General features: G+C 53.9%; 1 protein-coding gene across 4 annotated transcripts; it reads left to right on the top strand.

The window, feature by feature from the left end:
- Positions 1 to 1,864: 1,864 nt before the first annotated feature.
- TRPV4 (transient receptor potential cation channel subfamily V member 4) lies at positions 1,865 to 24,095 on the top strand (the record flags this gene model as incomplete). 4 transcript variants are annotated; one of them, XM_082852773.1, is made up of 15 exons in its annotated part: positions 1,865 to 2,275; positions 5,295 to 5,467; positions 10,062 to 10,214; positions 10,932 to 11,072; positions 11,712 to 12,010; positions 13,507 to 13,686; positions 14,976 to 15,134; positions 15,515 to 15,607; positions 15,750 to 15,823; positions 16,535 to 16,700; positions 16,940 to 17,006; positions 19,767 to 20,083; positions 21,481 to 21,608; positions 23,222 to 23,343; positions 23,816 to 24,095. In XM_082852773.1, the coding sequence occupies 15 exons, from the start codon at positions 1,893 to 1,895 to the stop codon at positions 23,971 to 23,973; spliced, it is 2,613 nt and encodes an 870-aa protein (XP_082708899.1). In that variant the 3' UTR covers positions 23,974 to 24,095. The 4 variants fall into 4 exon arrangements, with proteins under 4 accessions (XP_082708899.1, XP_082708896.1, XP_082708897.1 ...); XM_082852770.1 differs by lacking the exon at positions 10,932 to 11,072 and having other exon boundaries at positions 1,893 to 2,275; XM_082852771.1 differs by lacking the exon at positions 13,507 to 13,686 and having other exon boundaries at positions 1,893 to 2,275.
- Between the last annotated feature and the right edge of the window lie 462 nt (positions 24,096 to 24,557).

The raw sequence follows: 24,557 nt of genomic DNA, 5'->3' as shown, positions 1-24,557 counted from the left end.
GCAACTGTGCTCCTAACCCTTACTTACTCCTTTGATTATAATCATTCACAGCTCCCAGTTTAATCCCAGGGTTGACACTGGACATGCCTGATCTCATTTACTTCTTCCTGCAAACGTATGAAAAAAGCTACTATATTGTACCCATTTTACAAATGAGGAAACTGAGGCTCAGGTAGCTAAGGTCACTTTCTCAAGGTCATGCTGCACATAAATAGCAGAGCTGGGGTTAGAACCCAGGCCTGGAAGACTCTAAAATCTAGGCTCTCCCTACCCTCTGGTGCCTAGAAGGGGGTCTGTCCCCGGCAGGAGCTCTGCCCCTCTGTGTGCCCTGCTGCACCTGCCGAGAGAGGCCTCTTGCAGTGCCCTAGCCTTCCCTCCTGGCAGCCACAAAGCAAACAAGGTGGGGACCAGTCTTTATTTGTTTTTCTGCTGATGTGTGGGGATGGAGAGATATAGAAAAGAGGGCTTTCCAGACGTTTTCCTGCAGCCCGGGTGGGATGGTAGGAGTTCCAGGAAACTTGCCCTTGGTGTCTAGCCCTCCCAGTGGCGTGCTGCAGAGGGCAGGAGGCTGACAGCCAGCAGGGCCTTGTCCCTCCCTTGCCCTTCTCCTGGCTAAAAGTTGGGCCTGGGAGCCAGAGAGAACTGGGTTGAAGTCCAACTCTTCTTACAAGCTATGTGACTTCCCCTCTTTTTATTTATTTATTTATTTATTTTTTGCTATACGCGGGCCTCTCACTGCTGTGGCCTCTCCCGTTGCGGAGCACAGGCTCCGGATGCGCAGGCTCAGCGGCCATGGCTCACGGGCCCAGCCGCTCCGCGGCACGTGGGATCCTCCCGGACCGGGGCATGAACCCACGTCCCCTGCATCAGCAGGCGGACTCCCAACCACTGCACCACCAGGGAAGCCCATGACTTCCCCTCTTAAAGCTCCATTTTCCTCATCTGACAAATGGGAACAAATAATACCTTTGTCATCAGGTCGTGTGTCCATGTGGCACCCTTCTAGGTGTCAGGGACACAGGAGTGAACGAAACAGATGCATTCCCTATCTTCTGGTGCCCACAGCTCAGGAATTAACGAATCTCATGAACAAATGGTCAGGGAGGGCTTCCCAGAGGAATGGACATGAGCTGGGATCGCAGGTGGGCAGGAGTTAACCAGGCAAAGAGGGGAGGGAAGGGGTCAGCGCTTGGCACTGGGGAGCAGAGTTTGTGCACTGTGGGAAGTTAACTGAATTCTCGGAACCTGGGTTTCCTGTTCTGTGAAATGGGGTCATAATGACGGTGCTGGGAAATTGAGGGCTACTGACTCCCACAGTGGGTTCGTGAGTATCTCTGAGCACCTAGCGTCCCTGAAGCATAGATGTGGTGGTTCTGTTTTAGTAGGTGCTTACGGTGTGGCAGGCGCGGCACTGGCCGCTGGAACACGTGCTCTCTGCTTCAGCATCCCCATTTCACAGGTGAGGAAACTGAGGCTGTGAACCATCTGCTTTCGCATCACGCGGTTGCTAAATGTGGAGCTTGGAACTGGAACCCTGCTCTGGGGGCCCCGAAGCTGGCTTGGTTGGCCAGGAGTAGGCCCCAGGCTCCAGATCTGGGGACCCAGTGTGACTCTGGTGCCCTTTCTCCTCCAGCTAACGTCCAGGGTAGCTGGACCTGAGGCAGACTCATGTTTCCAGGTCCCTGAAAGAGGCTCTGTTGCAGCTCCTGCTGGGGGCTGGCGGCCAACCACATCTGGGAGTGGCCACCCTGAACCCCTGTCATTACAACGGTGGCTTTGAGGAAGCTGGCAGCAGTGCTATTTGCCCACGTGGGAGGGGGCTTCCTGGAGCCGGCCTGACTCCTCTCCTGTTCCCTTGCAGGCAGAGCAGTGCAGACAGGTCCAGGGGCAGCATGGCGGATCCCAGCGAAGGCCCCCGCGCGGGGCCTGGGGAGGTAGCCGAGCCCCCCGGGGATGAGAGTGGCATCCCCGGCGGGGAGGCCTTCCCCCTCTCTTCGCTGGCCAACCTGTTCGAGGGGGAGGACGGCTCCCCGTCGCCCTCTCCGGCTGACAGTGGTCGCCCCGCCGGCCCAGGCGATGGGCGACCAAACCTGCGCATGAAGTTCCAGGGCGCCTTCCGCAAGGGGGTGCCCAACCCCATCGACCTGCTGGAGTCCACCTTGTATGAGTCCTCAGTGGTGCCTGGGCCCAAGAAGGCGCCCATGGACTCGCTCTTTGACTATGGCACCTATCGCCAGCACCCCAGTGACAAGCGGTGGAGGAGGAAGGTCATAGAGTGAGTATTGCTGGCTGCCTGGCCGAGGGTCTCCGCCTCTGTATTGAATCCATCCATCCATCCATCCATCCATCCATCCATCCATCCATTCACCCATCCATCCATCCATCCATCCATCCATCCATTCACCCATCCATCCATCCTTCTATCCATTCATTCATTTGTCTACCTATTCACTCATCCATCCATCCACCTATCTGTCCACCTTTCTGTATACTTGTCTATTCATTCATCTGTCTGTCCACTTATCCATCCATCTGTATATCCATCCATCTGTGTATCCATCCATTATCTACTCATTCATTCATCCAGCTACCTATCTTTCCACCTAGCTATCCACTTGTCCAGTCCGTCCATCCATCCATCATCTACTCATTCGAATATCTATCTACCCATCTATCCATCTGTCCCATCGTATCTGGCCAGTCATCCACTCATACAACAAACCTTCCATTTATCCACCATATACTTAGCCAAAATCCATCCATTCTCCCACCTACTCACTGTTTCTGTTCATCCAGCCAGTCAGCTTTCAAACTATTCATCATTCATTCATTCATTTCATTTCCATGTCTTTCTTTTGTTCTCTCTTTCTCTGTCATCAACTACCCACACTTCCATCTGCCCATCCACTTGTCCAGTCCGTCCGTCCATCCATCATCACTCATTCAAATATCTATCGACCCATCTATTCATCTGCTGTCTCTCTGCCCAGCCATCCGCCCATGAAAACCTCTCTCAGGCCTGTGTGTGTGTCTGGAGGAGTCTTGAAGTCTGCAGATGCCCTGTTGTCACCTGGTCCTCCTCTGTTCCCCCTTGCTGATCACAGACTCATTTATGCCCTTGGATGAAGCCCACTCACCTCCTCAGCCCTTGCTTTGTTTCCTTTATTTATTCACTGAGCCACCGATTTGTTCGGTGACCGTTTCTGGAGCACTCGCCACATGCCAGGTAGGGCGGTTGGCCCTGGGGCTCCAGGGGTGAGTCAGAACAGACGTTACCCCTACTCAGCTCAGACACTGAGTAGCTGTCACTGGTACCTGCAGTTTGGAGGACAAGACAGGTAATAGCAAGTGATTAGACAATTCACTTTGGGGGAGGTGCTGAGGTGGGAGAGGGGAGCTGATAGAGAAAAGGTAGTCCAGGAGGGCTTCCTGGAGCAGCTGACATTTAAGCCCAACGCTAAGGGGTGAAAAAGGGCAGCCACACAGCGGGGGTGGTGGGAGGAAGGTGTTCCAGGTGGAGGGAAGTGCATGTACAGGGGCCCAAGGCTAGAGGGGCTCAATGTGTCCAAGAAATGGGGCCTCGCAGTCCACATGCTGTACTGGACAAATTGCATAACCTCCACTCAGAGGTGGACACAGGCCCAGGGCAGCAAAGTGCCCTGGTGTCCCATCCCTCCAAGGTCCCATTGGAAGCTTGTGGACTCCCTGTCTCCCTTTCCCCTCCCTCAGATCCCCTCCTTCAAGCCCTCATCCCCACCATTACCCCAGACAGCCAGGGCTAACGGCTTTGCGGGGGCCGCAGAGGAGTTGGGACGTGGCTAAGCGGCTGAGGTCTTCAGAGACCCCGAAGGCTGCCTCGGTGAAGACTGAGGGCGAGGGTGTTACTTCATCTCATTTTTTGGCTCAAAGGTCACAGTTCAGGAGCAGATAAAATGGGGGCTGCCCTAGCCTGTGTGCCCCCGTCGTCAGGAAGCACCTCTTCCCCCTTCCCTGGCCCCCCATCACTGGAGGCCCTGCCCTGGGGTGTAAAATCTGGGGCCTGGGCAGAGGAAGGAGGGAGAGCGGCTGTCCACTCCCCCTGGTGAGCCGCTGGCCTTCTCTGCCCTGAAGCTCCTGCCTCAGTGTCCCTTCCCCCTCTGGCCCTGCCACCTCTGTTGTGGTTCACTCTCTGCTCCCCTACACCCCCTCTTCTCCCTCCCCATCTCCACCTCTTTCTCTTCTCCATCCTGTCTTCATTTCACAGATTGTTCTTCGCCCTTGTATGTTCCGGGCACTGGGTGCGTGAGGACATGACACAGGGCGTCCCTGCCCTCATGGTGCCCCTGGGCTGCTGCTGCTCCAGCTCTTTGGCTCTCAAAACCTAGCACACAGTAGGTGCCCAATGAGTGTTTATTGAATGACTGAATGAATGTGTTTTTTTTTCCCTTTTTTCTTTCTCCATTGCTTCCTCTCCCCCAGCCCTCTCCATCTTGTTCTGTCTCCACCTGCCTCTGTAGCTCGGCATTTCTCCCACACATACAGACTCTGGACACACAGTAGGCGCTAAATAATAACAGGAATATCAGCTAACATTTATTGGGTGTTTACTTTGGTGGGGCCTGGACTAAGCACCTATGTCCGTGGCCTCAGTTGTCTCAAATGTTTGTTGAATGAATAAATCAAGGAGTGAATGATTGAATAAAAGATAGAGTTGCTTTATCTTTTAGTCTGGTGTTCCTCCTTTATTTTCTTACTATCTTTGTCTCTTCCAGTCTCTGGATTCTTAAGTACTTAGTAAATGACAAATGGATGGATGGTGGGTGGGTGGATGGGTGGGTGTGTGGATGGGTGGATGGATGGATGGAAGAGTGGATGGATGGATGGGTGGGTGTGTGGATGGGTGGATGGATGGATGGAAGAGTGGATGGGTGGATGGGTGTGTGTGTGCGTGGATGGATGGATAGATAGATGGATGGATGGATGGATGGATGGATAGGTAGATGGATGGATGAGTGGATTGATGGGTGAATGGATGGGTGGGTGGATGGATGGATGGATGGATGGATGGATGGGTGGGTGGGTGGGTGGGTGGATGGATGGATGGATGGATGGATGGGTGGGTGGGTGGATGGGTGGGCTAGAGTCTATTGGGATAAAACATTCCTTTGTGTCTCCAGATGTCTTTCTCCTCTCAGTCTGGTCCCTCCCTAGGGCTCCAGCTGCCCCCACCCCCCAATCCCTGGGCCCCTAAGGCTAGAGACTGTGGGATGGGCAGAGGATGAGCCCTCCTATCACCCGGCTTCCTCCCCCTTCAGGAAGCAGCCACAGAGCTCCAAAGCTCCCACGCCCCAGCCGCCTCCCATACTCAAAGTCTTCAACCGGCCTATCCTCTTTGACATCGTGTCTCGGGGCTCCACCGCTGACCTGGACGGGTTGCTCCCCTTCTTGCTGACCCACAAGAAGCGGCTGACTGACGAGGAGTTCCGGGGTAAGCCACCCAGGAATAGCAGGTGGGCCAGCTGGAGGTTGGGGGAGGCCTGGCCTTGGGGGCCCTCTTTCCCCTCAGCATTTTCCCTTCGGTTAGTGGGCTGCGCTAGCCAGGAAGAGCACTGGACAGGGAGTCTGGTCCTGTGTGTCCTTTACCATATTACTTAACCTCTCTGGGCCTTTGCTGCCTTTCTTTGTTCATTCATTCAGCCTTCATTTATGAAAAGATTAGTGTCATAGGTGAGCAGAGTTTACCCACCTGGATTCAAATCCCACCATTACCACTTAAGGGACGTGTGGCCTCTCTGGGTCTAGTTTCCTCATCTGTACCCTGGGGAATAATAATAGCGTAGTCCTGGCCTCTGAGGACAGAGAATTCCACAGTGCCAAGCACAAGGCAGCTGGGGTCCCAGGAGCTCCTGCCCCCTCTGAGGGGAGCTCTGGAGTGGGGAGCAGGGCATTCCTGCTTCTGCTTCTGAGGCTCTGGCCCCCTCCCCGCCCAGCTTTCTGGCTCCCCGCTATAGGCTGGAGCCCAGTCACCATTGCCCTGGGACTTACTCAGCCCAGACATCTCACTCTCCAGCCTCGTCCAGGCTCAGAACACCCACCTCGGGGCACTAGCTCCCTCCGCTACCCCAGGGCTTCCCTGCAAATTGGGGAAGGTGGCCTGTGAGCCTCTCCACTCAATTCAGCCACCTGCTAAGTGCTGGGTGCCAGGTGAGCTGTAATTAACTGGCCGAGTGACCCCACAAATCCATATAAAATGTCGAGAATTGTGGCAGCTCGGGGCTGACGAAGCTTCAGGGAGATCAGGGGCCATTTTTGGAGACTTTAGGTACTTCCAGTAAATTAAGTGTGAAAGTAGGCTGACCGGGTCTGCAGTATATTTTTCACATATACCTTTATCAACCAGATTCTTTGAACACCAAAACGATACGATGCTGTATTATTGTGTCCATCAGAAGAGAATTACCGGACTTATAAAAAATATTCATTCATGGTACCCAGCCAGGTGCTGTGGCCTCGTTTGGGGCACGAGCTTAGAGTTGTGGAGAGGGTCTCCGTGATGGTGTGAATCTCATCTGGCGATAACCCACATTTAAGCCCCGACCAAATGGCCCCACCTGGCCCCCCAAGTTCACCAGGCAAAAGTGGGGAGCTTTGGTGTGGAGTGAACCCCTGTGAGATGGGGATCATGGTGCCTGTGCTTCGGCGGTCAGAGCAGCGTCAGGCTGGACTTGCCAAGCCTTCTGGCTTCTGAGTTCAGGACTGAGCTGAAAGGGGGCTCTAAGCCTAGGCTGGGAACCCCCAGGCCAGTGTGTCTGCATGAGGGTGGGTGGGGGACCCTAAGATAGGCTGGGAGAGGGCCCTGAAATTGTACAGAGTAATGCACCTGTAGAGGGGGATTTACCCTCTACAGGCCCATTAATTAGGCTTCAGGCCCCTTGCTTGCCCTGGCCCCTTGTAGCCCTGGACCTAATCTGGAACTTGTAACTGTGTGTTCGCTTTCATTAACAGGATCCCCAAATTGTGTAAGTCTCAGGCTCCCCCAAACCTGAATTTGCCCCTGCGTGTTTTTCTAGCCAGAGGCTCGTGAGCCAGAGGCTCATTGATTCTTAGGGGAGTCAGTGACCGGCCCGCCCCTCCGCCCACACACAACCTCCAACTTGGCAGTTAACTTAGGGCCCTTAGCTCCAGCCTCCCCTCATCCCCTCATGGGCAGAGCTACTTCGCCACCTGCTGGTGGAGTCCATAACTGCAACCCCTCCCCATTTCTGGGTAGCCGCCGTTCTTCGTGTCTTATACCAGGACCCAGGCTGGCAGCCCCGGACCCTGCTACAGCCTGGGCCTGGGAGTGTGGAAGTCCAAATCCAGGGTCTAGTTCCACATCCCACACAAACCACTTGAGCTCCTGTGGTTTGGAATTCCCTGCAGTGCCCAGCTTGCCCCTTCGCTGAATGTGTATTAATTCAACAAGTGGTTATTGGGCACCTACCAAGTGTCAGGCTCTGTGCTGGTGTGGGGCGAAAGTGGTGAGTGAAGCAGATATGACCCTGTCCTCAAGTTGCTCTCAGTCTCGAGGGTGAGACCAACTTGATCAAGCAATCACAGAAATAAATACACAATTACAAACTGTAATTTGTGTCCACAAGAGGCTGTATTGGACAATTTGACCTAATCAGGAAGATCTGGGAGAATTTCTGGGAGGAGGTGACACTTGAGCTAAGTCTGAATGAATTGCAGTTAGCCAGGTAAAAAGAGGTGGAGGAAGGATTAGAGAGGAGGTGAAAGAACAGCATGTGCAAAGGCCCTGTGGCTAAACATGACCAGAGTTGGACTCAGTTGCTATGTGGAAAGTGGATTAAAGGACGTCCAGAGAGGCTGGTGGAAACCAGGCATGTGAGAGAGATGGTGGCTGGGCCAGGTTGGTGGCAGTGGAGATGGAGCGTGGTGGAGGGGTTGGAAAAATAGGTAAAATCTGTGGGACTTGCTGGATGTGGGGAGAAGGGGAGAAGGGAGGACAAAGATAAGAGTGACACACAAGTTTTGGCTGGCTGGGGACACCATCATCTACGGAGGGGACACATGCAGACCGGGTTGGGCTTTGGGGAGGGAAAGATGACGAGGTCAGCGTGGGGCATCATGAGTTGCCTGACAATTAGAAAACGGACTGATTGAGGTTCTCCTGAGTGCGGGTGTGTCTGGACAGAATCCCCAGGGGCCTCGGCCAGCATTTGGGGTCCCCTCCACCTTATGAAGATGGGGAACTGGAGTCCATTATCATTCGGTACATAGTTACCTGGTGTTGACTCTGGGCTGGGCGCCAGGGGTGTAGCAAAAAGTAACCAGAACAAGGCTTGTCCGAGCAACCTCACTCCTAGGAGCGTGGGACAGAAATTCAGGTCTCTGCATTTTCACCACTTCCCAGCACCTAAGGAGAGGCTCTAAAGCATTTCTCGTGGAGTAATAAAGGCAGCAGTATTACTTATTGAAGACTCCTATCTGCCTGGCTCTGGGCTCATCAACAAATACCTATTAGCTCACGATTTCCCTTATATATATATATTTTTATTTATTTATGGCTGCGTTGGGTCTTTGTTGCCGTGCACGGGCTTTCTCTAGTTGCGGTGAGCAGGGGCTATTCTTTGTTGCGGTGCGCAGGCTTCTCATTGCGGTGGCTTCTCTTGTTGCAGAGCACGGGCTCTAGGCGCGTGGACTTCAGTAGTTGTGGCTCGCGGGCTCAACAGTTGTGGCTCACCTGCTCTAGAGCGCAGGATCAGTAGTTGTGGCGCACGGGCTTAGTTGCTCCGTGACATGTGGGATCTTCCTGGACCAGGGATCGAACCCATGTCCCCAGCATTGGCAAGCAGATTCTTAACCACTGTGCCACCAGGGAGGTCCCACAATTTCCCTTTGTAGCCTCAATTTAGCTAGACAAGAAACTGAAGCAGAAAAGGTCACACAGAAATCAGGAGCAAAGCCCAATTTGAGCCCCCAAAGACCTGGCTCCAGAGCAGGCCACTCAGCCCACGCCTTTCGCATTCCTCATCCCTTTCCTGATCCCCTTCCTGCATCTGGCCGTTTTGCCCCCTGCCTGATTCACAGGTAAGTTCTCTTTTCACTGAGTCACTCTTTTAAAGATATAAATCAACTCCTGTCACCATAAAAATTAATACAAGGGAAAGAAAATTGCAAAGGGACAGTAAGCGTTAGTGGGAGATGTTAAGGACCCATTAGGACAAAACAAAGACTGACTTCACAGGAGGGATTTGTCAAGCGGATGAAACCTTGCACACTTGGGTTTTTAATGTTATTATTGCTGCATCTGCAGAAGCCCCCAAATCCTGGAAGGTAATTTCACGTTCGCTATGGCTCACAGCCTCCACTTTGGGGAATGCTGCACTCCCTCTGCTCCCCTCTAGGGGCACTAGTGTAATCGCTTCATGGGAAAAGGATCTATGTGCAAATAGGCAGGCAAAGACTGCCTCCTGGGTCTGCTTTTAGAGGTTCACAGTCCTCATTAACAGATTAAAGGTTCTGAGAAGTCCTGTAGTGAAGAAATACGGTTGGCTTTGTTTAACCCAGCATTCCCCCTTTTTATTTGATTTTTTAAAATTCTCTCCAGATATGCTTTGGTAAACACCAACCTCTCTACAGGCTGCAGCTTCCCACATTTTAAGAAACTTCTGCTCCTGGGCTTCCCTGGTGGCGCAGTGGTTGAGAGTCCGCCTGCCGATGCCGGGGACACGGGTTCGTGCCCCGGTCCGGGAAGATCCCACAATGCCGCGGAGCGGCTGGGCCCGTGAGCCATGGCCGCTGAGCCTGCGCGTCCAGAGCCTGTGCTCCGCAACGGGAGAGGCCACAACAGTGAGAGGCCTGTGTACGCAAAACAAACAAACAAACAAACAAAACTTCTGCTCCTCTGAGTTTATTTGACCTTCTCAGTACCATGGGGAGCAGATAGGGAACAGGCTCGGAGAGGAGGACCGACACGGCCAGAACCTCTGGCTCCCTGCCCAGTGCCCTGTCCACAGCTGCCCAGCAGTTTGGGCCACGGGCCGAGCGCCCCTTCTCCCGCACGTCTCTACTCACAGAGCCATCCACGGGGAAGACCTGCCTGCCCAAAGCCCTGCTGAATCTGAGCAACGGCCGCAACGACACAATCCCTGTGCTTCTGGACATCGCTGAGCGCACGGGCAACATGCGCGAATTCATCAACTCGCCCTTCCGGGACATCTACTACCGAGGTGAGGCCCTGGGCTGGGCGGGAGGGGGGCACTGTCTTCACTTGTCCAACCATCCCCCCAACTGAGAGCTTCAGTCTGGGCCCCAAGTGCCAGCACGTCCCCAGGAACCAGTTGTTGAATGAATGAATGAACGGACGAAAGGACAATAACTACCCCTTCCAACTTGGATATTCTGAGTTTCACAATCAAAGGTTCCAAGGTTCCCAGATGCAGTGAGCCAAAGGGGCCGTGAACCTGGAAATCTGGACCCAAGATGCTCTGGTTCTGGATACTCTGAGGCTTTGTTGCAATAGTTCTATGAGCCACCAGCTCAGAGAGGCACAGGTGTCACCGGGGCCAGCTCCCTGGGTCTAAATTCTGAGATCTGTGAATCCAACTTGACCTTCCAGATTCCTGGATATGCAGATTCAAAGGCTGTGAATTTTATATCCCAAATTCTGTGAGACCATGATGCCGTTGTTTCCTCTAGGATGAAAGCCTCTTATGAGTCTGAAAAGTTCCCACGTTTGGGACCCTCCAAGTTGGATATCCCTTGAGCCTAGGATTCTGCTTGCGTGATGCAGCAGATCTGGGACCTCGGGCGTCAGAGACGCCACGTCTGGGAATGTCTGAAGGTCTATTTGCTGCCCTCGGGTGGATTTCTCCCTTTTGCACCCCAGCGCCTCTCACGACTGGTCGGGTCTCTGCCCCCGGTGACTGTCCCCCACCCCATCCCAGGCCAGACCGCCCTGCACATCGCCATCGAGCGCCGCTGCAAACACTACGTGGAGCTTCTGGTGGCCCAAGGTGCCGATGTTCACGCCCAGGCCCGGGGACGCTTCTTCCAGCCCAAGGATGAGGGAGGATACTTCTACTTCGGTGAGGAGGGGCCCGGTGGGGCCTGGGGCCCACGGGGGAGAGGCTGGGGGCTGGGGGCCTATGGTGGTGCTGGCAGCCCTGACCCCTCCCCAAACAGCCAGGGCTGCGCTGGCCACGGGCCCAGACAGCACCCGGTACACGGGCTGCCTTACTGGTCTTGGTCACTGAGGTCTTGTCTTTGAGGAGTAGAGCATCACCACACTGCCCTGAGCCTCAGTTTCCCCATCTCTATGGTGGGGATCGTGATGGGATCAGAAGGTTGTGATGGGGTGTCCCTGCCCCTTAACACTCGCATCCTCCAGTCTGACTTAAGCTGGGACTGACGGTCGGATTGCAGGGCCCAAATTCCATCACCGCCATGTCCCAGTTGGACCCATGAAAGATTTTAAATTTCACCCCTGCTCAAAGGCACATGTTATTTGGGGTTCAGGCACAAAGTCCCTTAAAGAATCCCTCACAGCCTCCAAGTCACATGATGCCCCCCGCCGGCCCCTGTCTACCCGGGGGCATCACCTCCAGACACGTGCAGTCAGCCGGGGCTCGTCCATGTTGACCGTGGGCACGGCGTCCATTGTCACGGTGTCTGCCCCTGAGTGTCCGCCCCCGGGGCCCCGTCACTGACCACCCCCTCACCTACAGGTGAGCTGCCCCTGTCGCTGGCGGCCTGCACCAACCAGCCCCACATCGTCAACTACCTGACAGAGAACCCGCACAAGAAGGCGGACATGCGGCGCCAGGACTCCCGTGGCAACACAGTGCTGCACGCACTGGTGGCCATCGCTGACAACACTCGCGAGAACACCAAGTTCGTCACCAAGATGTACGACCTGCTGCTGCTCAAGTGTGCCCGCCTCTTCCCCGACAGCAACCTGGAGGCCGTGCTTAACAACGATGGCCTCTCGCCCCTCATGATGGCCGCCAAGACGGGCAAGATTGGGGTGAGTGCAGGGCCGGGGGCACACACCCATTCTTGCCCCTCCATACACACACACACACACACACACACACATACACACACACACAGGGGAGGGACTGCTGCTGGCATGCATTATTATTAATGTGCACACCCACCTCCCATCCTGCCAACCCCAGTGTGCAGATGTCCCAGCTCAAGAACCTGCTGTGGCTCCCTATTGTCCAGCCAAGCTATTCAACCTCATCCCAGAGCCTCTCTGCTCTTCCCACCCCATTGGATGCTCACTGCCCCATTCCCACCAGCCAGGGCAAGCCACTGACAGAGAACTGAGTCCCAGAGCTGCAGCCCTGCAGTACTCCCCTCTACTCCATGGCAGGGGTCCTGGCTCAGCCTCTAACCTGCTGAGTGGCTGTGTGCCAGTTGCTTCCCTCTCTGGCCTCACAGCACAGGGCCTAGAGCAGGATTTCTCAGCTTGGGCACTAGTGCCATTTGGGTCTGGATGTTCTGGGGCGTGGGGCTGCTCTGTGTCATTGTGGGATGTTTAGCTGCATCCTTGGCCTCGACCCACTAGATGCCAATAGTACGCCCCACCGATTGTGACAACCCCAAATGTCTCCAGACATTGCCAAATTGTCCCCTGGGTGGGGCACCCATCGACCTGATTGAGAACCAAATCTGGGGTTCTCTAGAGTCAGGAGCACCTGGGTCCAAGGCCAGGCTCTGCCACTTCCCAGCATGTCACCTCAGGCATCTCACCGCTCTGTGCCTCAGTTTCCTCATCTGTAAAATGGGGATAACAATAGTGCCCTGTGGTACGGTGTTCTGACAACTCAATGAGGTGATCCACTTAAAGCTGTTAATAAGGATCCTGGGATGGGTAATAAGTGCTCAATAATCGGTAAGAGTTATTATTCCTCTATTAAAAACATAGCAAAAAATTACTAAAATCACAATTATGCCAGAGTCCTGAGGCAGTAGAAAAGGCCTGGGTTTAAAATCTGGCTTTGCCTATTGAACTCTGTGGCCTGGGGGGACTCCCACCTGGATCTGTTGCCCAGTTCCCCTGTGTGTAAGCCAGAGATAGTGGGAGTAGCAATAAGAAGGACCGAATAGGATAACTGTTACTAGATTTAACTGATCAGTAAGATTGATTAATTGCTGTTTTAATTATGTAAAGAAGATACTCATGACAACTCAGATTTTTAAGGCTGACCTGGGTTCAGTCTGGATTCAGTGGGCTGTGTGGCCTCAGGGAACATCCTTCTTTTCTCTGAGCCTCTGTTTGCTCATCTGTCAACCAGGATGGTAAGGGTAGGAAATAAACAAGATGATGTGAGGAAAGGGTCCGGCATACAGCAGGTGCTCAGTAAATATTTTACCCTTCCCTCCATCCTGCTCTCTGGGAAGGTGCTATTTGATGGTCTGACCAAGCTCCCAGGGTCCCTGCAATGTGTGTGGCCCAGCAGCAGTGCTCCCCGCCCCCCAGAGGACCCCCTGACCCTCCCTCCTCCCATGCAGATCTTTCAGCACATCATCCGTCGGGAGGTGACAGACGAGGACACCAGGCATCTGTCCCGCAAGTTCAAGGACTGGGCCTATGGGCCAGTGTATTCCTCACTCTATGACCTCTCCTCCCTGGACACGTGTGGGGAAGAGGCCTCTGTGCTGGAGATCCTGGTGTACAACAGCAAGATCGAGGTAGGCATCAGGGCAGGAGATGGGGCCCAGTGAAGGAGGGGCCCAAAGTGGTGGGTCTGTGAACTGGATGCAGAAGAAGAGGCCAGCTAAGTGCCCAGAACAGCATCTGGCCCCGGGGGGAAATGAGAGGTTGTAAGGGTCGGCCTTCAGGGGCAAGCAGGACTGGTTCAGAATCCTGGCTCTGTAACTTACGTGCTGTATGACTCAGGACAAACTACCCAACCTCTCTGAGTTGCAGCTTCCTCTTTTGTACCATGTGGATAAAGATAGAGCATTTCTCATTGGGTTGCTGGGAGGACCAAATGAACAGCCTGGCGCAGGGTAAACATTATGTGTCAGCTATTATCATTAGCATTTGTTATATGAAGTTTTTAAAAGCTCTTTTTTTTAAACTTAGGAGTATTTTATGAACATCGTTCTGCACCATTAAATATTCTTCTGCAATATCATTGCTGTGTGGAAATGTACCACATTCTAATGAACCATTCCTCTATTCTTGGTCATTTGGGTTTGTTTCTGCACTTAACTATCAGGAATAACACTGCAGTGGCATCTTTGTGACTACATAATTGCACAAATCCTTGATGATAAAGAAACTCAAGTCGTTAAAGGGACAGGATGCTGTACAAATGGGGCAGAAAGTGCTGGGTCCCGGGTGCAGAAGGTCTCCCTTCTAGCCCTGGCTCTGTGAGCTTGGACAGATGCCTTTCCCCTACCAGAGCTCACTTCCCTCATCTTTGAAATTAGTGACCAACTTGATTTAGATTGGGGATGGTGGGAAGTTTAGCATCTCTGCTGCAAACTCTGATTGATTGGTAGTGTCTGCCCAGGGAACTGTATAGAGAACTATTTTGTGGGACTCAATTATTGATGTCTGTCCTGGGTTCAGAGTTGGAAAATTGTGGTGAGTCAAGTATTTATTACCCTTGGGCTAAATTTCCAAGTCCCACTTCCTGAATCAGAATTTCTGAGGTTGAAACCCAGGGATTTTTAACAAGCTCCATAGGTGATTTTGCTGCCACTGGCTTGGCACCATCCACAGATTGGAGTTTGGGGACCACAAGAATAGATATTCTTTAGGGATCTTTCTAGCTCTGGGTTCTATGAGTCTAGAACAGGCTGGAAAGGTAAGTTGGGGCAGAATTGGGCAGAGCCTCGAATGCTGAGCCCAGAAGTTTGGGTGTCGTTGAAGAATAAATTAGGAGGAAAAAGTGCTCCCAGGGCAGAGGGTGGGGGAAGGTGTACTGGAGTCAGCCTGTCTAGCCCCCTGACCACCCCGCCTTCCACAGAATCGCCACGAGATGCTGGCCGTGGAACCCATCAATGAACTACTTCGGGACAAGTGGCGAAAGTTTGGGGCCGTTTCCTTCTACATCAACGTGGCCTCCTATCTGTGCGCCATGGTCATCTTTACCCTCACCGCCTACTACCAGCCGCTGGAGGGCACTGTGAGTGACCGCGAACCAGGCAGAAGCTGGGGCACAGCGGGTTCCCCCGTGGGAGGGACTGGAGAAGGCTTAGGGATGGATAGGGGGAATTCCCTGGTGGTCCAGTGGTTAAGACTCCGTGCTCTCACTGCTGAGGGCCTGGGTTCAGTAAATCCCTGGTCGGGGGAACTAAGATCCCACAAGCTGTGTGGTGCAGCCAAAAAAAAAAAAAAAAAAAAAAAAAGAAATGGATGGGGAGGTGCCTACCCCACACCCAGAGGGAAGAGGGTGAGGGGGGAGGCTCCACAGGACGTAGATGTTCGGGGCATCGGGGAACATATGGATCTGGGACCAGATGTTGGTGGGGCTGGAGGAGGACTTGCATGCCCCTTGCCCCCCAGCCGCCATACCCTTACCTCACCACGGTGGACTACCTGAGGCTGGCTGGCGAGATCATCACGCTCTTCACCGGGGTCCTGTTCTTTTTCACCAACGTGAGTGCTTGGCCTCCCCCCTCATCCCCCCGCCCACCCTGCCCGTCCCCCTCCTCTCCCTCCACCTCTTTTAGCTCCGTTCTCCTCCCCTCCACACTTCTGTTGGCTCCACCTCTCTCACACGTCCCCTCCCGTCCTCCAGATCAAAGACTTGTTCATGAAGAAATGCCCTGGAGTGAATTCTCTCTTCATCGATGGCTCCTTCCAACTACTCTAGTGAGTAGAGGTCCCTGGGGTGGCAGCTTCTGGGTGAGGAAGGTGGGGCTGGGAGGGACATCATCCAGGTTTGGTGGTGGGATAGGGGCTGACTCTGTTAGGAGTGAATTCACCCAGCCTGATCAGGACAAGGCCAGTGTCAAGCAAAAGGGTCTTCTGGTTAAAGCAAGATTCTGGTTGCTAAAGAGTTATCACCATATACACCATGGATAGAAATAATTTAACCTCTTATGCTTGTGATTAATTGCTAAAGTCTGCCAGGAGTGCCCATGTTAAGAATCTTGAGGCTGTGTCTGTGTTTAGTGGGAAAGAGTGCTGGGATTGATTAATGATGTCTGCCTAGGGCACAGGATGTGTTGCTACGTGTGTGTTACTGCTTTTCCCTTTTCCTTAGAGTTAGAGAACAATGAATATTCACTTAGCCACAAAATCGCCGCTGAACACCACTGAGTCTTTCTCTACCAGTTCCAAAGGACATCACTTTGGGTTCTGGTAGGGCTTCAGGGCCATCACACACACGTATCAGTTGCCAATTAATTGAGCGTTCTGGTTAACAGGATGCTGGGGACCCCAGTGAATCCACATGGTTTCTCTTCTGGGTGTCATTGGACTGACCTACTACCTAGAGGGCTTGAGGGCATGCCTCCCCCTCCAGGGCCTCATTCTCCCCTCTCCCCTCTGGCCCCTCTTGTGATCTCTGCTGCCCTGTAGCTTCATCTACTCTGTGCTGGTGATTGTCTCGGCGGCCCTCTACCTGGCGGGGATTGAGGCCTACCTGGCCGTCATGGTCTTTGCCTTGGTCCTGGGCTGGATGAACGCCCTTTACTTCACCCGTGGGCTGAAGCTGACGGGGACCTATAGCATCATGATCCAGAAGGTATGGGGTCGGGGGGTTCCCTCTGGACTTGTGTGTCCTTGGAGGAAGCCACACACACCACGTATGTACAGACAGTGCTGGCGGCCTTGAGGCTGTGGGGTGCTGTGGGGGCAGTGGGTAGGGTCTGGACATCGGAGAGGGACAGGGTGGAGCTGGAGAGAAGATTCGGGATGAGGTGTTGGGAAAGCGAGAAACCACGTGTCTCATCTTTGCCTCCATATTCCCGCCGGGGTCTTTAGATCCTCTTCAAAGATCTTTTCCGCTTCCTGCTGGTCTACTTGCTCTTCATGATTGGCTACGCTTCAGGTGAGCTCCGGGTGCCCAGGTGGGCCTGGCGGGGGTGGTACTGGGACTGGAGCGGCCACCACAATGTGTGGAGGAAAATAACCAGCGTTTGTAGAGTTCTCATTGTGTGCCTGGCACTGGGCTAAGTCCTTTCCCATTCCTGCCTCATTTAATCCTCCCAACAAGTCTGTAAGGGAAGTGCCTTTCTTATCACCTTTTACAGATAAGGAAACCAAGGCTTAGAAAGGTTAAATAATGTGCCCAAGTTCAAAAGCTAGGGAAGGAATGGTAAGACTGGTGTCTTAGCTATTGTTGCAAAAGAAGCCACCTAAAACTTAGTGGCTTAAAACAACCACCACTGACGATTACATTCAAGTCTGTGGCCCAGCTGGGTGGTTGTGCCGACCTGGGCCAGGTTTGGCTAATCTTGATGGACTCCTGTGTCTGTGCTCAGCTGGCAGGTTGGCTGCCGGCTGACTGGTGTAGCTAGGGGGTGGCCTCAGTTGGGGGTGACTTCGCTGTCTTCCCTGGGGTCACTCATCTCCAGCCGGCTAGCTTGGACTTGGTCACATGGTGGTCTGAGGGTTCCCAGAATGTGAGCGGAAGTGTTCAAGGTCACTGCCTGGCACAGCATCACTTCTGCTTCACCCTATTGACCAAAGCAAGTCTTAAAGCCAGCCTTGATTCAAGGAGTGGGAAATAGACTCTACCCTCTTGGTGGCAGGAGCTACAAAGCCACATTGAAGGGGTGTGGTTACAGGAGAGGGTGCATTTTAATCATTCATCTACCAGCCCAGGTCTTTCTTTTTTTTATATATAAATTTATTTATTTTATTTTTTGGCTGTGTTGGGTCTTCGTTGCTGCATGTGGGCTTTCTCTAGTTGCAGCGAGCAGGGGCTGCTCTTCGCTGCGGTGCGCGGGCTTCTCACTGTGGTGGCCTCTCTTGTTGTGGAGCACGGTCTCTAGGTGTGCAGGCTTCAGTAGTTGTGGCGTGTGGGCTTAGTTGCTCCGCGGCATGTGGGATCCTCCCGGACCAGGGCTCGAACCCGTGTCCCCTGCATTGGCAGGCAGATTCTTAACCACTGCGCCACCAGGGAAGCCCCAGCCCAGGTCTTTCTTAAGGCTCAGCACTGGCTCCCTCTAATAGGCTTTCTCCTTGATGACCTGATGCTGTGGGACTTCAGTGGCACAGACCATGGGGGAAGGACCAGGGATGGGGAAACTAATCAAGCTGTTGGGCTGGTTCCCAAGGGGTGGGTGATCTGCCATCCAATGCCTAGTATCCAAACGGGAGTGGCCAACTCAGGCTTCACCAGCCCACATTCACATCTGAGGAGGTTGGTCTAGGAACCAGCACTGGCAGCAGGAAATCTGATGATGGTGATATTTTAACCCAGATGGTGCCAAGGCTCTGTGTGGATTATTTTGGAGAAGGAGAACTGTGGCCTTAGCTTAGCTGGGGAGAGAGGGACAGGGGCCAACTGCCCCTACCAGGAGTAGGACTGGAAAGAACTAGATAGATTGTCAAGGATTCTCCAATGGTTTGAAAGTCATATCAAGAGTCCAGCCATACCACAGTCCTAAATATAGAAACTGAGGCAGAAACCTAGGGGTTAAAGTAGCAACTTAGTGGTCAGCTTGGTCCCAGGGCTTCTCCTGCTAGGGAACACTAGATCTTCATTCTGAGGCTAACATATCCCAAACATGGTACATGTGCTGCTGTTTCCCACTATTGTGCCCATGACAGACATTGCTAATGGATCACAGAATCCTTCTCAACACGTATTTCAGCAGTCGCTACAGAATTGAATAACATTAGTATATGAGTTGGAACCTGCTTACTGTAATCCCAGGTTGAAGGCATGGTGACAGTCTATGCCCCACTGACTGAAGGGGCTCAGCCCCCTTACGCTCCCTGCTGTGAATGGTGTAGGAGCAGATGCACATGTTGGTGCTAAACTGTGTTGAGAAGGACTCTGAAGCTTATTCTGGGTTTAGTGGGAAGGGATGAGCACCACGATCAGTTTGAGATGTCTGGAGCGGGTGAGGGTCTTAGTGAGAACAGCTTCTTCCACCCTTCCTCTCTGGGCTGCTGTGAGCTGGGAAACAGGAGCACATGAGAGAGTCTGCCCCCAGAATGCTGGCATTCCAGGCTCCCAAGATGTCTAAGAACAATAGGCACGATGAGGTTTTTCTTAGCCTTGGCACTGCCGACATTTGGGATCAGATAATTCTCTGTGGTGGGAACTGTCCAGTGCATGGTGGGACGTTGAGCAGCATTGCTGGTCTTTTTTTTTTTTAATTTTTTTGGCCATGCCGCATGGCATGCGGGATCTTAGTTCCCTGACCAGGGATTGAACCCACGCCCCCTGCAGTGGACGTGCGGAGTCTTAACCACTGGACCACCAGGGAAGTCCCAGCATCCCTAATCTTTACCCACTAGGTGCCAGTAGTGCTCCCTCCTCCAGTTGTGACAACCAAAAATGTCTCTAGACCTACCAGAGGTGCCCTGGGGGAAAAATTACTCCTGGTTGAGAACCACTGGACTAGGTCCTGGGAACCTCTTCCTTGTTAACAAGAGTTTGTGGACAGAGCAAAGGCTTTGCATGCAGGAGGGCCCAGATGTGACTGCTGGCGTGGCTTCCTCGCTTAGTAACCTTGGGCCAGCGCTATCCCCTAACCGGGCCTCAGCGTTCCCCTCCATCAAATGGGAAGGGTCCTCCCCACTCCTCAGCCGGCGTCCTCACCCTCGGTGAACATCACCGCCGTCCCTCCCACAGCCCTGGTCTCCCTCCTGAACCCGTGTGCCAATGTGAAGATGTGCAGCGAGGACCACACCAACTGCACGGTGCCCACGTACCCCTCGTGCCGCGACAGCGAGACCTTCAGCACCTTCCTCCTGGACCTCTTCAAGCTGACCATCGGCATGGGCGACCTGGAGATGCTGAGCAGCACCAAGTACCCCGCGGTCTTCATCACCCTGCTCGTCACCTACATCATCCTCACGTTCGTGCTGCTCCTCAACATGCTCATTGCCCTCATGGGGGAGACGGTGGGCCAGGTGTCCAAGGAGAGCAAGCACATCTGGAAGCTGCAGGTGAGGCCCCCGGACTCCCAGCCCCACCCTGCCGGCCACTCTTCTCCTTCTAAGATGGGCCCACCTGGCCCGCCTCAAGCCCTCGGCCTTGTGCTCTAGGCGAGCCACACCATCTCATTCTGCCTCCACTGCCCTGTCTGTAAAATGGGCACCGAAGACTGCCGTCTGTTTCCCAAGCCGCCTAACACACTTCCAGGTGGCTTCTTGCCTGACCACCAACAGTGGGCTCAGATTCCCTGGCGGTCCAGTCTGTGGTATACAGTCAGCTTCACCCGGCTCCACTGAGCGAGCTCTGTCGGCACAGGCAGTGCTCAAAGAGCATCACGTTTCACATTCCAGTGAGGGTTCTGCAGTGAGCACGGCGGAGGGGGGCAGCTTCCGTGCCCCACCCTGGCCCAAGAGACAAGGCTGGCATGCGCGCAGGCCACCCCAGAACCAGGAGGCGTCGGCATTCTCATCGGAGGGGCTTCTGCCAGCCCAGGGGTAGCTTCCAGGTTCCCCACCTGCCCCCCGCCAAGCAGATGTGGCTGGATGTAGATGCAGGCCTCGTGGGTGCTGGGGAGCTGCTGCCTTTGCTTCCCACAGGTTGCTGTGCAGTCCTAGACAGCAGAGGCCCTGGGGGTGGGGGTCACAGCCCGCCTGGGTGCATGCAGTTCAATAACTGGGGTTCCCGATAAATTCACTGTCGCTGTAAGGCCCAGGAACGCAGCATCCGCATTTCCCATCGCTTGGTGCATTTCCAGGAAAAGGCGCAGTGAGAAAAAACTCCAAGGTCCTCCTCGCAGGTCTGGGTCTCAGGGAACCATCTGGACTTGCTCTTAACCTTTATCCATACCGCTTACTTCCCTGGGCCTCAGTTTCCCCACTGGGTATAACTCATAAGATGCCACTGGCAGCCTATGGACTGGATTTGACCAGCCCAGATTTAGTTTTTTCCTGCATCACCATATTTTTTTTAAATTAATGCAACACTTTTAAATTAAGAGATTTCATAGAAAAATCCAGATTTCTGGCCTTTCTTGAAAGGTTGGAAGGCTGGCAAGGTGAGCTCACATTCCTGCCTGGCGGCGCTCAGATAGATGAGAGGTGGCTGCCCCCTTTACGCGGGGTGGGGGACCTGCACCCCCTGGTCTGCCCCAGTCCCCACCCCTCCCTGGGGATGCCCAGCACCGAGGGGACACAGGGTGTCCTGGGGCACCGGCTGCTGATCCTTCTTCATTCATTTTCTTCTGCCAGGCCCCTGTGGGTATTTGAGTTTTTAATCCAGAGGCAGTGGGAGCTGGGAAGCCTAGTTCTTTGCCCAGACTGGCCCACTGAATCATTCCCGCCTTGAGAGCAGTTAGGCGAGGCTGGGGGCGGCTCACCCACGCCTGCCCACCCTCCCTCCCTCCCCGCAGTGGGCCACCACCATTCTGGACATCGAGCGCTCCTTCCCTGTGTTCCTGAGGAAGGCCTTCCGCTCCGGCGAGATGGTGACCGTGGGCAAGAGCTCAGACGGCACTCCAGACCGCAGGTGGTGCTTCAGGTGAGGCCGGGTGAGTGGGCAGGACAGGACCGTCGGGCCTCCTTACATTTTCTACCTATTGCCACTTCCCGAGCCACTGAGGCCCCCATGGGCCCAACCAGAACTCAGTTCCACCGGCTGATCTTGGGCCAGTTGGTTTAGTTCTCAGCCTTGGTTTCTTCATCTGTGAAGTGGGGACAATGATAGCATCACTCCCTCGGCCATCTGTGTGGATTAGACGGGTTGGCACGTGAGATGTGCACGGCCAGCACCTGATGCACGTTGGGACAGACACCCCCCCCCCCCCCCATGGCAACAGGTGTTACTGCTCTGTCCTTTGGTGGAGGAAGCGGACTCAGAGGCGGGTTCTCATCACAGGGCACCGCCCTCTGTCGGCGAACCAATGGGGTGGGTTTCAGGTCTCCGGCTGAAAGGGGGAATCTGAGCTATCTGCAGCTTCCAGGGCTTGGGACGTTACCCAGATGCACAGGGAATGCCAGCTTCTTAGGGGAACCCCTGGGTGAGTCTTTTCTTTTAAGGGGACTCAGTCTTTGTAACGTGGTTGCCAGCACAGAGCGAAAGCATCGTGTTTGGAGTCAGGCAAAGTCAGTTTCTGCTACGGTAGCCCCCGCCTCACAGGCCAGCGAGTCAGTCCTGTTCAGTGTGAATTTGAAGTTCAAGCCCCGACTGTGATTGATCAGCTCTGTAACCTTGGATGAATAGTTCAAGCCTCAGTTTCCTCATCTGTAAAATGGCAACAGAGAATGTATCTTCCTTGCTGGGTCCTGACCCATAGGAAAAAATGCTCAAAAAATGGAAACTGAATGAAAATAACTTAAAAATAATTTTAGAAAGGAAAAATGACCTTGAGCCCATTTGGGCCCAAAAGGGTATAACCTGACTTTAGGAGGGCGTCTCAATAATAAGAGTGAGAATATCAAGAAGGAGGGTGTCCATCTACAGGTGAATGGATATATGGCCGTACAAATAAGGTCTTTCCACACAATGGAATATTATTCAGCCATGAAAAGGAATGCAGTACTGATCCAGGCTACATTGTGGATAAAACTTGAAAACATGATGCTAAGTGAAAGCAGCCAGACACAAAGGCCACGTGCTGAATGATTCTACTTCCATGAAATGTCCGGAATAGTTAAATTCATAGAGAAAGAAAGTAGAACAGAGGTTGCCAGGGGCTGGTGGGAAGGGGAATGGGGAGTTATTGCTTAATGGGGACAGAATTTCTGTTTGGGGTGATGAAAATGTTTTGGAAATAGATAGGGGTGATGGTTGCACAATCTTAGGAATGTATTTAATGCCATTGAATTGTACACTCAAAAGTGGTTGGGGGGAGTTCCCCGGCGGCCCAGTGGATAAGACTCCATGCTTTTACCGCCAGGACAGACACCTGGCAGGGAAACTAAAATTCTGCAAGCTGCGTGGTGCAGCCAAAAAAAAAAAAAAAAAAAAAAGTGGTTAAAATGGCAAATTTTATGTTATATATATTTTATCAGAATAAAAAAAAGTAGGAGGGTATGCTGGGAGGCTGGAACAGGGATGCTGCCTGGGGGTGGGGAAGGGGTGCTATCTCCGGGGAGCTCCCCTTGACCCTCCCTCTGCTGTGGCCCCACCAGGGTGGATGAGGTAAACTGGTCTCACTGGAACCAGAACTTGGGCATCATTAACGAGGACCCCGGCAAGAACGAGAACTACCAGTATTACGGCTTCTCGCACACCGTGGGCCGCCTCCGGAGGGGTGAGTAGAGGGCGGAGTGCAGGGGTGGGGGACATTCAGGGGTGCAGAGGGGGAGCCCTGGTCCTGCTCCTCACTGATTTGTTTTGAGCAGTCCTGTCCCTTTTCTGGGACTCAGTGTTCTCATCTGTAGAATGGAAGGGTCTGATGGGCTGGCCACTGAGCTTCCTCCGCTGCTTGTGAAGGCCTGGGGCCCCTCCGTTCCACTCAGCTGAGTGCATGACATGCAGTGGAGAGGTCATGGGCACTCAGGCGTCCTGACCCAGGCTTGAATTCTTATTCTTTCATTTACTCCTGCGTGTTCCTGGGCGGACTCTGTGACCTCTCTGAGCCCCACTTTCCACCTCTATAAAACAGGGATAATATACCTCCCCCTTTAGAGCACTGTGGAGTGCCAGGTACACAGAAGGTGCTCAATATATGCATGTGCACTCTCCGCCAACCCTCACCCTTCCCTCCGCCACGCTCACTACAGATCGCTGGTCCTCGGTGGTGCCCCGTGTGGTGGAGCTGAACAAGAACTCGAACCCGGATGAGGTGGTGGTGCCTCTGGACAACGTGGGGAACCCCAGCTGTGACGGCCACCAGCAGAGTTATCCCCCCAGGTGGAGGACTGACGACGCCCCCCTCTAGGGGCTGCAGGCAGGAGTAGGGTCCCTTCCACCGCCCATTTCTAGTCCACCCGCATTTCAGCGGCGCCTCCTGGGGTGTCCCCCGCACCCTTGTTCGACCCCCAGAGGTGAGGGCCAGGTAGAGATGCCAGGGAGGCCCCAGGACCCTCTGGTCCCCAGGCTCCTGCCTCCAGCCCCACCTCCCCACCCGGGCACGAGGCTCCTGGCCGCCTGTCTCACTCCCATGGAGTCACATAAGCAACACCAGTTTCTCCGCCCACCTGGGCTCAGACCCTGGCCTCGCCATTTATTTATTTGCTCTGTTCTCAGGAAAGTGGCACAACCTCCACCCCCAACCGGAGCCTGGCAGAGGCCTCAGGCCCCCGTCCCAGGTGCACTGCCGCCAGCTAAGCCCCCGGCCCCGCCCCACGCTGCAGCCACACAGGCCACCCTGGGCTGAAGTGGGGTGGCATTGCTGAAGGGCCGGGCACTCGGGGTGGGGCTGCGCCTTCTGTGTGTTCTGTAGGGGATTGTTGGTGCTCAATAAATGTTCACTGATGGTGGAGACGGTGGGGAAGACGGTAATAGGCACGGGGATGACAGCAC

This window comes from Leucopleurus acutus (assembly GCF_964270905.1).
Source record: "Leucopleurus acutus genome assembly, chromosome: 13".
Lineage (NCBI taxonomy): Eukaryota > Metazoa > Chordata > Mammalia > Artiodactyla > Delphinidae > Leucopleurus > Leucopleurus acutus.
Note: the sequence above shows the minus strand (reverse complement) of the source record. Positions and strands in the feature narration are given on the sequence as shown.